Genomic DNA, 13,144 nt, shown 5'->3' with positions numbered 1-13,144 from the left:
GGTTGGGTTTTGGTTTTTGCAAGTTTAAACTTGATTGTGCCACACACAAATCATTAACATTTGTAAATATTAGTAGCCTAGTAGGTTTTCAGTTTTGCAAGAAATGTTTATCTTAATGATCGATTCTTTTGGTTATTGTCATCTTAATTATGACCACTGAACCAGTCTTGGTTTTTGCGATGATTCTTGTGACTTGTCGTCCTAATTCCCCTGATCCGGTGAGTTCTTTTCATTTGAAAAAGTATTATAGATTATGGTCATATATTATATAATGATAATTAGAATATAATATAATAAATAATAAAATTACTAAGTTCTTAAACTTATTTCCACCTCCATCCTTATGGATATGTTTTTTAGTCAATTAAAGTCGGTAGAATTATGCTGTCATCATAACCGACCTCACCGAATTAAACTTGTCCAATTTTATCTCAGGAACGGCGGGCACATTTTATGATATAAGGCTAGCCATGCATCTGATTTGTCCAACTCTTTTTCATACAAGTACAATGTATTTCGACATTCTATGCCTATGGTACAAAAAAGTTTATATGAATAAAGGTTAGTTATTATAAAATCGGCATTATATCGATCATACTTATATTTAAGAAAACGTTCTTAGAAGCAATCCCAAACATTTCTTATATCTCGTTTGAAATGTTCATGTTAAAAGATCCAACATGACTGCATAATTTATGGTCGCAACAACTAATCTTATTACGCATATCTGGCGTGCAAAAAAGTTGGATAATTGGATATTCTATTGGGCACTGTTCCAACGGATAGCATCGATAAGACCGAATCTCACATGTTACACCCGAAGTTCTCATGATTAAAGATCTGGAGGAAAGTGAATCTTGCCCTTGTCTTTTCCAATATTATCCCATAATTTAAAATCATGTTGCAAACCAATAAAATCTACTTGACTTGTAATCCATCAGTGAAAAACATGAACTCCAACTTTGTTATTGTCGACCCGAACTTTGAACAGTTGACCTTGCTATCCAGGCATGATCAATAATTATTGAAATTCGAGACATGAAACCAACGATGTCAATACGTTCAAGAAATTTAATGAAATTACTCCTCAGTTCAAAGGAAATGAGAATCAAATGTTTTGTTAAAAAAATTCGACCACTTCATTCTTTCGTGAGGAGCGGTGGCAGAATAGGTCAATTGGACATAGAACAGAAATTCTCCACGCGAACGAAATGTTTGTTAGTGATTTAACATCTAATTGATAACTCTGTTAAATAAACACAACCTCCTCCGCCCCCAACCAAAAAAATAAATAAAATAAATAAATAAAAGTTTTTGTTACGAATTAATATCTCATTATTATTATTATTATTATTATTATTATTATTATTATTATTATTATTATTATTATTATTATTATTATTATTATACACTTTCAAGAGTTTTTAATCCATTTCATTTGTCCTATATCTTCACTTAATTTTATATTTAAGTAATTTTATCGATATTTTTTAAACTATTATCATATATCTATTTTATTTATCCCATTATTCATCATTCAAAATGTCTAGACTTTCTTTGAATTTTTCTAATATTTATTTGCAGTACATTAATTAGTCTTCATAATTAAATGAAATACTACAATAATTCTAATATATATATATATATATATATATATATATATATATATTATATACTTTACATGATCAAGGTTTGAAATACCAACAATAAAATATATATTTTATGATCGATATTTTAAATGATATGTGAAATTGTAAGATTCTTTAAATCCTTCTCTATTAGCCCTCTTCTTCTTATTTACTGATATTATTGTTGTTGATAATTTAAATTTATGAATTTCATAATTTTCCTAGTCAATTATATAACCACTAATAACAAAAGACATGTTGCGACAATATTTGAGATTTGATACTACTTGTCAAATCCCCAAAGAAGTTTGAATTAAAACAAGAATTAATAATCATCTGAAAACATAAAGAAGCATCAAACCAATTCTAATTACTTGACGAAAGAAGGAAAAAAAAAATGATATAGCTCCTGAATGGCTTAGGTCATGAAGCAAAATCCAAATGCAAACGCTTTTCCTCAAGAAATTGCCCAAAGAAGACGATGTAGTATTCAAGAAATATTCTAAATATATTTACAAGACTCGTGATACCTGAAATTTTATCCACGGCCGGTTGCAGAACTCAACACTGACCTGATGCGCAGATAAGTCCTGCAGACTCGTAAAAGACGACGAATTCGGGATGCAACTCTCAATCTGCCATTGTTACAAGTGACAAAATTCGTGCTAACATGTTCATGCTACTAAGCAAACGCATTCGATGTGGCATTTCACAGTTTCGACGTAAAGATCAGCAATTGTGTGAACATATTTCGGTAGATAAGGAAACGAGGACCCGAAATAGGCCTAGTTATCGTATGTTTTTGCCTTCACCTGTCACAATGTATAGGCCCTTGAAAATGAATTGCCCAGGGAAATATAAAAGATCGAACTACCTCTATCCAAGCTTATTTCTTGCTTCAACAGCAAATCCCACATGAAAATACCTCACGAAGCTCACGACGAATGGGGTATCTGAATCTGATTAAGCCTGCTAGACCATATAGAATGAAGAATCATATGGAACAGATCATATCGGATTGGTCTTGCATTCCAGTGGAAATGCTTCTGCAGCATCTTCACATTTGTTTGCATGACAAGATACCGTCTCAACGGGATGGATACGAGTATCTCCTTCAACTTTGGGATATCCTTCTCAGCAACAGTGACTGAAAAGGCATCCCAATCGAGAACTTCACTGAAGGGAGGAACAAAATTATCAGCTATAATGACAGGAACACACTCATAATATATGGCCTCGACGATTCTTGGACTGTTGACTTCAAATCCCATGGGACAAAGGCAGTATTTACTGGATTTCATATGCTCGGGGTAAGACATGTTTCTTGATACTCTATTAGGCAATGGCCCATAAATCCGCATATCATCATCCTTGTCGCCCCAGTACTTGAGAAGTATCGGACGAACCCTGCCATGCATGCGTCCTGCATAAAACGCAAGAATTGGACGCTGTGACACCCTTTTCCCACCAACGTTCCTAAGGGGCCTTTTAGGATTCCTTATGGTAGTTTCGGGCAACGACACATCCTTTCCTGCAATAAAGATCCTCTCAGACGCATCTGCGTTGCACAAAGCTTTAATAGTGTTTCTTGCAAGCTCCTCATGCAGGACTAAAGTGTAAGGACCCTGTGAAGTGATAATGCAACAGAGAAAGTTGAGACAAATGAAAAGGTACAATTAAATTTAGGCAACAATCAACTCCTGCGACCCTAGACCACATAGATAATTATAAGCATGGCTCAACAGCAGAAAACATACAGTATTCTAGTTATAAATCGCAATTAAATATGCTAAAACAACATTTCCATGCTCTGGCATCATTGAGAATAAAAATACAATGTAAAACGCTCAGAGCAGTGTCGAAGCAGTTTAAATGGTTTGCTGAGCCTCAGTTTACCAGACATGATTGACACTCCTTATATTAATGAAGCAAGTTGAATGTCTTACATAATGCAAGCATTTAAAATCAAATACTGAAGCATGATTCTGAAGGATAGCAGATATGGTATTGGAAAGTGATTCAAATTGCATAAACATAAAACTAAATAAATTTGCAGTTGGCTAAATTGTTGAATGATGCCAGACTTCTTGGTGCAAACTGAAATAACAGCTGCCTACAATGCTGTTTTTATATATAGTCTGTGTGAGTTAGTGTTCATGTCAGCAAATCACAGTACCCAGTCATGGCAAGCAACAAGAAAATGATCTGAGCCATGAGTCCGATTCCAGAATGGATATTTTGCAGCCAGCATGTTCACATAGTCCCTAAGAAAGATTGATAAGGGCCTCAGATTATGCGAGTTTGGGACGTAGAGAGCCGTCTGTAACTGGCGAGCACTGTATGGTAGGTAGAACAAATGAGCTTTTTCAGGATCCTTCGTCACAAATTGTCTGTTTTCTTCCATCAACTTTAAAAACCATCCTTCGGATGAGTAAATCCCGTAAAGATGAGGCTCATGAAAAATAGGTCTTTCTCCCTCTTCATAAATGTAAACTTTTAACATCCATTCCATCCATCCATAGCTCCTGGAGCAAAAATATGTTTCCCAAAAGAAATTCTGAATTAAAAGTTCTAAGACAATTGATTACTTAACAGGATATGCACAACTTCTACACATTCAATTTTATGAACTCTTTACTTTATGTATGATATAACAATGCAAGTGGTGCACAACAAACTCTGAATGGGTGAACTAGAAATAATTTCTCTTACAGCACAAGAAATTCCAAACAGAATGTAAATCAACAAAGGCATACGTCTGCAATTAAAAATCGATCCTCCAACTCAGCCTATGCATTTCAAATAGTGGTGTATAAAAACCAGACTGGTTAACGAGTTTTCCAAGTGAACTTGCATTATATTTGATAATAATTTGAGTTAAGTTTGTACACGCTTGAAATTAGTTTCAAGTCCAAGTCAGTTTGTTCAATAGTTCGCAAGTCATGTATACACACCTTTATATATTTAATAATTAATAACATGTTAGAATATTACAAAAATGTTTTAAAAACTTGTTGATTGAATCCCATGTAGCGACAAATTTCACCACTTGCAACCACACGATCAAAACAGCGAGCCAAGAGTTTAACTCTTTTTCTTTAAGACAAAATTTGCCCCACCTAGATGCTAACGGGATTGTGCAAAGTGTCTCCCAAGATAGAACGCTTTACAACTTTGAGTAGCAGCACTGCAAACCCAAAGAACTTCGAACACAAAGTGCTTTAAAGAAACTCTTTTATGAAGAGAAACAAGAGAGATCAAAACTCTCTATGCAAGACAAGAGAAGAAAGAATGAGTGAATTGGTAAGTTCAAATGAATGCAGGGGCTATCTATTTATAGACGTTGGAAGGCTGCCTCGGACGGTTGCACCCCTTCGATGCATGCATGGCCGAAAAGTTGCAATGGTTCGGTCTGAAGAGATGCACCTGTTCAGCCGAAAGGACGCACTGTTTCGGACCAAAAGTCGTGCCCGTTCACACGAAAAGTTGCACTGATTCGAGCTGGATGGTTGCACTGATTCGGAAGCAAAATAAAATATTTAATTAATTTTTGTCCAAAAAAGTTATATTCATGTCAAAGCCAGCCCAGCCCATGCCCGTGCCCGTGACCGTGCCGTGCCGGCCGGTCGGCCGGTCGGACGGACGGCGGCGGCGGCGCGCGCGCGCGTGTGGCTAATGGTTCGAACCTAGCCTAGACTAGGTCCGCTCCCTTTAACAAACATGGGTACCTCTTGGGGCCCCAACCCATTGTCTAAACTTTGACATTATATAGTGCAATTTATTCCCACATTTTAACATTCATAACTTGATTTTCCCATTGAACCAAGATCTTGGGATCTCCAATCTACAAGGTTGGGTTTCCGCTATGAATATTCTTTAATTTTGTAGGTTTTAATCTCATTCCTCTTGATAAGCAGTTTACTTGATCTCTCCCTAAACCTTTTGTCAACGGATCCGCTAAGTTATCTTTTGATTTTACATAATCAACTGCGATAACTCCATTTGAGATCAACTGCCTAATGGTATTATGTCTTCGACGTATGTGTCTTGACTTACCATTATACATACTACTTTGTGCCCTACCAATAGCCGACTGACTATCGCAATGTATCATAATTGCTGGCACTGGTTTCGTCCAACACGGAATATCTTCTAGAAAATTACGAAGTCATTCCGCTTCTTCTTCCGCTTTGTCTAAAGCTATGAATTCCGATTCCATTGTGGAAAAAGCTATACACGTTTGTTTTGAGGATTTCCACGACACAGCTCCTCCACCGATGATGAACACATATCCACTTGTGGATTTAGAATCTTTTGTGTCGGATATCCAATTTGCATCACAGTATCCTTCTAGTACGGAAGGATATGTTGCATAATGTAATCCATAGTCCATTGAATACTTTAAGTATTTAAATACTCTTTCCAACGCTTTCCAATGATCATTACTAGGATTACTTGTAAATCTACTCAATTTATTTATTGAGTATGCAATATCAGGACGAGTACAATTTGTAATATACATTAGACTCCCAATTATCCTTGCATATTGCTGTTGAGATACGGGTTCACCTCGATTTTTGGATAAATGTAAACTTAAATCCACGGGTGATTTTAACGGTGTGACGTCATATGCGTTGAATTTCCTAAGTACTTTCTCAATGTAATGAGATTGTGTTAGGATAATTCCTTCAGGCGCTTTTACAATCTTAATTCCTAAGATAACGTCAGCTTCTCCCATATCTTTCATATCAAAATGTTTTGTCAACATTTTTTTAGTTTTCATGATGATATCATGATTACTACCCATTATGAGCATGTCGTCTACATATAGACAAACAATTACATATGAGTCATGTGTGCCTTTTATATAAACACATTTATCACACTCATTAATCTTGAATCCATTTGACATCATTGTTTTGTTAAACTTTTCGTGCCATTGTTTAGGAGCTTGTTTGAGCCCATACAATGATTTAATGAGTTGACACACTTTCTTTTCTTGACCGGGAGCAATGAATCCTTCAGGTTGTGCCATATATATTTCTTCCTCTAACTCACCATTTAAAAAGGCCGTTTTAACATCCATTTGATGAATTTCGAGATTATTTAAAGCAGAAATTGCTATAAGTACTCGAATAAACGTTATTCTTGTAACAGGTGAATAAGTGTCGAAGAAATCCAACTCTTATTTTTGTCTAAATCCTTTGGCCACTAACCTTGCTTTGTATTTTTCAACAGATCCATCAGCTTTGTATTTTCTTTTTAGGATCCATTTGCATCCTAAAGTTTTGCTTCCCGGTGGGAGATCTACTAACTCCCAAGTATGATTTTGCATGATGGAATCTATTTCGCTTTTTATGGCCTCTTTCCAAAGCGGAGCGTCAGGACTAGATAACGCTTCGCTTAAGGTCCTTGGATCATTTTCTATAGCATAACTAAGAAAATCAGGACCAAAAGTTTTAGCTATTTTAGCTCTCTTACTACGCCTTGGTTCTTCGTTTTCATGAGTTTCCTCATTATTGGATTCATGAACTCTTTTTGAAGATCTCTTTTCTTTTCCTTCGTTACAAGGAAAGACGTTCTCAAAAAATGCAGCATTCCTTGATTCAATAATGGTATTTTCATATATATCAGGAATCACTGACTTGTGCACTAGGAATCTATATGCACTACTGTTGTTTGCATATCCAATGAAGATGCAATCTACAGTCTTAGGTCCAATCTTCACTTGTTTTGGCTTTGGTATTTCTACTTTCGCCAAACACCCCCACACTTTCAAGTATTTGTATGAGGGCTTATGTCCTTTCCACAATTCGTAAGGAGTTTCATTTTTCTTTTTATGTGGAATTTTGTTAAGAATATGATTTGCCGAAAGTATTGCTTCCCCCCACAAGTTTTGGGGAAGTCCAGAACTTATTAGCATGGCATTCATCATTTCTTTCAGAGTACGGTTTTTTCTTTCCGCAACACCATTAGATTGTGGTGAATAAGGAGCACTTGTTTGATGAATAATGCCAGATTTAGTGCAAAATTCTTCAAATGGAGCAACATATTCACCTCCTCTATCACTACAAATTTTCTTGATTCTTTTGCCTAATTGATTTTCAACTTCATTCTTATAGGTCTTAAATGATTCAAGAGCTTCATCTTTGCTTCTTAAAAGAAACACATAACAGAATCTTGTGCAATCATCTATGAATGTAATAAAGTACTTTTTTCCACCTCTAGTTTGCACAAACTTTAAATCACAAACATCAGTGTGAATTAGTTCTAGAGGTATTGTACTTCTTTCCACGGTGTGAAAATGTACTTTAGTTAATTTAGCTTCAACACATATTTCACATTTGTAGTTTGAATCAATCTTAGTTCTTGGAATAAGATTTAATTTCCCAAGTTTTCTCAAAGTGTTGAAGTTAACATGTCCTAATCTAGTATGCCATAAATTAGAACATTCAACCAAGTAATTCAAAGCATTAACTTTATTACTTTCAAGATCACGAAGTACAGTCATTACATTCATTTTGAACAGTCCCTTTTCTATATATCCTTTTCCTAGGAACTGTCCATTTTTCATGATTACAACTTTGCCGGCTTCAAACACTATTTTAAATCCGGCCTTGACCAGTCTAGACCCTGATACAAGATTCTTTCTTATGTCCGGAACATGGAGGACATCGATGAGGGTAAGCTCTTTTCCCGAAGTCATCTTGATCACCACTTTGCCTAATCCAACGATCTTAGAAGTCGCATTGTTACCCATATAGAGCTCTCGTCCACTTATAGGAGTATACTTCGAGAATAGATCCTTGTCAGCACAGACATGTCGTGTAGCTCCAGTGTCGATAAACCATTCTTTGGGATGATCAACCATGTTAGCCTCAAAGATCACTGCTGACAGATCTATCTCGGACAAATCAATAGGCACAGATTTGTGTTGGACCACATTTGCCCGGTATTGATTGTCCTTCTTCGGTAAGCGACAATCCTTGGCCTTGTGGTTCGTCTTCCCACAGTTCCAACATGTTCCTTTCCATTTCTTGTTCTTCCCTTGCTTCACATCTTTTCCAAAATGCTTTCTTTTCTTCATAGCGTTTGGCTCCACCAAATTTGCCTTCGCTTCCATCGGTATCTTACCAGCTTTGTTCTACGACTTGCGATTGTCTTCCTCAATTCGCAGCCTTACTATCAAGTCCTCGAGCCCCATTTCCTTGCGTTTATGCTTTAAATAATTCTTGAAGTCTTTCCATAAAAGAGGAAGCTTCTCGATTATAGCAGCAACTTGGAAGGACTCACTGATCATCATCCCTTCGGCCATTATATCATGGATGATGATTTGGAACTCTTGCACTTGGCTAATCACCATCTTGGTATCAACCATTTTGAACTCAAGAAACTTTTCGACTACAAATTTCTTTGTGCCAGCATCCTCGGTCTTATATTTTTTCTCCAAGGATTCCCATAGTTCCTTAGCAGTCTTGGTTGCAGAATATACACTATACAGTGTATTGTCCAACCCATTCAGTATGTAGTTTCGGCACAAGAAGTCGCTGTGACACCATGCATCGAAAGCAGACCTTGTTTGTGTGTCAGCATCCGGTGCCGGAACAGCAACGACTTCCTTCAGAAACCTCGCAAGATGAAGTGTTGTGAGGTAAAACAACATCTTCTGCTGCCATGTTTTGAAGTCAGTACCGGAGAACTTCTCAGGTTTCTCGGCATGGGCAGTACAAGCAGGGGCCGTAGGTGGCGGCGGCGTATCATGTGGTGGTGGCGTAACAGGGGGCGGTGGTGGGGGCGTAATACTGGCAGATGGATCAGTAGCCATGAAACGAAAATTTTGTCTTAAACTTGTAGCGACAAATTTCACCACTTGCAACCACACGATCAAAACAGCGAGCTAAGAGTTTAACTCTTTTTCTTTAAGACAAAATTTGCCCCGCCTAGGTGCTAACGGGATTGTGCAAAGTGTCTTCCAAGATAGAACGCTTTACAACTTTGAGTAGCAGCACTGCAAACCCAAAGAACTTCGAACACAAAGTGCTTTAAAGAAACTCTTTTATGAAGAGAAACAAGAGAGATCAGAACTCTCTATGCAAGACAAGAGAAGAAAGAATGAGTGAATTGGTAAGTTCGAATGAATGCAGGGGCTATCTATTTATAGACGTTGGAAGGCTGCCTCGGACGGTTGCACCCCTTCGATGCATGCATGGCCGAAAAGTTGCAATGGTTCGGTCTGAAGAGATGCACCTGTTCAGCCGAAAGGACGCACTGTTTCGGACCAAAAGTCGTGCCCGTTCACACGAAAAGTTGCACTGATTCGAGTTGGATGGTTGCACTGATTCGGAAGCAAAATAAAATATCCAAAAAAGTTATATTCATGTCAAAAGCCAGCCCAGCCGGCCGGACGGCGGCGGCGCGCGTGTGGCTAATGGTTCGAACCTAGCCTAGACTAGGTCCGCTCCCTTTAACAAACATGGGTACTCCTTAGGCCCCCAACCCATTGTCTAAACTTTGACATTATATAGTGCAATTTATTCCCACATTTTATCAATGTGAGACAATGAGCATAAAGCCTCATTCACCATCCATTTGTCCATAACAAATTTTCCAACATCCCACAACCTTCATTTTATTCAACTCATTGCCCCCATCCCCTTTTATACTCTTTGTCGGTTGCAGTCTTGTTTTCCTCCTTTCTAACATTTGAAAGGTGTTTCACTTACCATCTTCCATTCAGTTAATATATTTTCTGTCTTTTCCTCTTTTATTTGCTTGTTAGAATCTAGATGTTAAGTCCAGATCTGAATAAAAGGCTACACTCTCAACATACCAATTTTTGATCTATCTGCACCCATTCAATCACAACCACCTTTGAAACCCCTGATTCAGATCCATCACCGATTTGGAACAGAGCCAAATTTTACTACTTTAAATGATCTACTGTATGCAAATAACAATAAAGCTGTAAGATCATGAGGCAGAAAACTGAAAATTAAGAATGAAACTAAAATCCAATCCATGTACACAAAGTTTGAGAAGTAGCGGGGAATCTAAGGTAAAAACAAAAGCATTAACGTGCTTCCAAAGCTTAGGAAAACCGAAAATGTCAACGATGATGCATTCTCTTAAAAGATGTACCTCTTGAAAGTGGAGATATTTCGAAATAAAGGGGCATATAATTCTGGATCATCGTCATTAACTAGTGTGGCGTTCTCAATGTCTCTTTTAGCAAATGCAAGTGCATCATCTGGTTTCAGCGACGATAGATACCTCTGCACAGAGAAGATGTCTGAGAGAGAGAGAGAGAGAGATATTTGCTTGAAACTTTTATATTTCAAAGCTAATAATTTTAACAACAGCAATACCTACCAACAAGTGGCTAGGCAGTTTTTTGACGAAAGAAGGAGAGGAGGGTGGAGTAACTATATCAATCGACTTTACATTACTTCTTCTCCTCCTCCTCCTCCTTCTCGGCGCTCTATCTTCCTTGGCAGAACTTATCATTGATTGATTCAGTTCCATGGAAGAATTAAGTGAATCTGCAACAGGGGCATCTTGAGTGGTTTCATGATGACTATGCACTGGCAAAGGATCGGTTTTACCCAAATGTACACCAGTGTTGATTTGTTTGTAAGATGAAACTGAAGTCGGTGGCTGAAAAATCCATTCATCCAATGGATAAGGAAGTGAAGAAATCTGAATCACAATACTAATTATGGTAAGAACCGCACCAACAAAAAACAACTTCTTCCAGTCAATTCTAAAAATCAGAACGACTATCAACCGCAGCAACAGCTTAGCCATTCTTGTACAAACAGTGTATCTTGTCTTGCCTTAAAAACATGTAAGAATAAACTCAACCTCGAAAATTATACAAAAGATATCGGCTGGTCATTACTTCCACGAGTAGATTAATGCCATACTGAACTTTGAACATCTTTAATGCTTCTTGAGACCAAAACTCCGACTTTACTGTCAGATTCTCTTCATGACTAGATGCCAAGACAGTGTTGCATAACACATCTACTACCATTTTATTGCCGAACACGCTCACTTTCTCATTGTATAAACACAGCTGAGACGAAGTTAAATTAGAAACACTCAACCGCGATGGTACATATGGCTATAAATTACCAGCATACGGATACCTAACATCAGAAAACTTGTAAAAACCTTCAGGCCAAAACTTGTTATACACAGCAGACATTCAGGAGTGATTTTTTCCTATGCCAAGTGGGAAAAAAATTGCTGACCGAGTTCGCTAACTCCTCCTTTTACCCTTCCACCCCCTGGGAAAGAAATGGAAATATTGAACATTACTTCAAACCGCGATGAAAGCCGAAGGAAAGGACTCAGAGAAAACAATCAACACCCACAAGGCACACAGGGGACAAGGCCGAGACCCTTGCACCGGTAAATAAACAGAATTTCGCGGACCAACTCAAGATTATTAGTTCACTAGAAGGAAACAAAAAAGCAAACTTTTTTTTTCGTAAGAACAGACTAACATAAGGATACATGAACAAGATGGCAAAATAACATCCATACGATTCCTCTAAATCCATTAATTTCTAACAAAAAAACCAATCACGTATCTGACGTTCAGATCAATAAGGAGCAGCTAAAATTCTATGATAAAGAAGCAAATTAACGCATACATCAACATGGAAAAATAAATTTAGTGGTGACTGGTTAATTCATGGAGACGAAACGAAAAGGCAAAAGACGAGATACCTCGAAACAAAGATCGATCATAGAAAGCCAACGAGAGATAAGGAAATTTGTTGATGACGACAAATGAAAGAGAGAGGGAAATTTTCCAAACGGAGAAAGAGGATGAGGTGGAGGGAAGGTAACGACTTTCCTATTTTCTCATTTTTTTTTTGTAATTAAAATTAAATAGCTAATTATTATTTATTTTTATTTTTGGCCATTTAGGTAATAGCAAGTACTTCCCCTGGTTTGTCCCTCAGCCAAAGTGAGTTTTGGATACAGAATTTAAAAATATCAACAGTCAAAATTTTTAGCTTCTAAAAAAATACTTAAAATAATTGTTTTTTAAGACTTTTTCTGTAATCAAACACTTTTTTTTTTTTTAAGAAAAGTACAAAACGTAAGTGTTTTACTTCGGTTGGCTTATTCGACCTAACACGTTCTTAATCTGTATATGATTATGATTTATGTCTGTATACATATTTAAATTTAAATATATTGTTTAAAAATTTTAAAACAATATTTTATGTATGTGTTTATCCTAATAATGTTGGTATTCAGTTCAAATTAACACATTGAATTAGTATTGGATCAAAAGAATCTAGAAAATTGAATTAAGTAATGGATCAAAAGAATCTAGAAATTAAATATTCACAAAAAAAAAAAAAAAATTCATGAAATGATATCACATATCAAAAACATTATTTTTATTATAAATATAAAAATAATTGACCGTTTACGATAGACTACTCATTTACCTATACAAAATGAAGTTCATGTTATAATTATTGCAAGTTAGTACA

At 36.6% G+C, this 13,144-nt stretch overlaps 1 protein-coding gene across 3 annotated transcripts; it reads right to left on the bottom strand.

The window, feature by feature from the left end:
* Positions 1-1,940: 1,940 nt before the first annotated feature.
* On the bottom strand, positions 1,941-12,464 carry LOC140871629 (probable glycosyltransferase At5g03795). Of its 3 annotated transcripts, XM_073274230.1 has the most exons (6): positions 12,363-12,409; positions 11,882-11,917; positions 10,998-11,776; positions 10,767-10,900; positions 3,805-4,153; positions 1,941-3,253 (listed from the first exon to the last, which is right to left on the bottom strand). In XM_073274230.1, exons 3-6 carry the CDS (start codon positions 11,430-11,432, stop codon positions 2,564-2,566), a joined length of 1,608 nt encoding a protein of 535 aa, XP_073130331.1. In that variant the 5' UTR covers positions 11,433-11,776; positions 11,882-11,917; positions 12,363-12,409; the 3' UTR covers positions 1,941-2,563. The 3 variants fall into 3 exon arrangements, with proteins under 3 accessions (XP_073130331.1, XP_073130329.1, XP_073130330.1); XM_073274228.1 differs by having other exon boundaries at positions 10,998-11,917; positions 12,363-12,464; XM_073274229.1 differs by lacking the exon at positions 12,363-12,409 and adding an exon at positions 12,287-12,353 and having other exon boundaries at positions 10,998-11,917.
* Between the last annotated feature and the right edge of the window lie 680 nt (positions 12,465-13,144).

Source organism: Henckelia pumila, unplaced genomic scaffold, assembly GCF_033568475.1.
Source record: "Henckelia pumila isolate YLH828 unplaced genomic scaffold, ASM3356847v2 CTG_461:::fragment_3, whole genome shotgun sequence".
NCBI classification, from domain to species: Eukaryota; Viridiplantae; Streptophyta; class Magnoliopsida; order Lamiales; family Gesneriaceae; genus Henckelia; species Henckelia pumila.
The sequence above is the reverse complement of the archived record's forward strand: the minus strand, read 5'-3'. Positions and strand labels throughout refer to the sequence as shown.

Coding starts and splice junctions, on each gene's coding strand:
- LOC140871629 (XM_073274228.1), bottom strand. CDS start 11,432: ATGGCTAAGCTGTTGCTGCGGTTGATAGTCGTTCTGATTTTTAGAATT. Junction 4,154..10,766: donor AATATCTCCACTTTCAAGAG/GTACATCTTTTA, acceptor TTTTTGCTCCAG/GAGCTATGGATGGATGGAAT. Junction 3,254..3,804: donor TTGTTGCTTGCCATGACTGG/GTACTGTGATTT, acceptor ATCACTTCACAG/GGTCCTTACACTTTAGTCCT.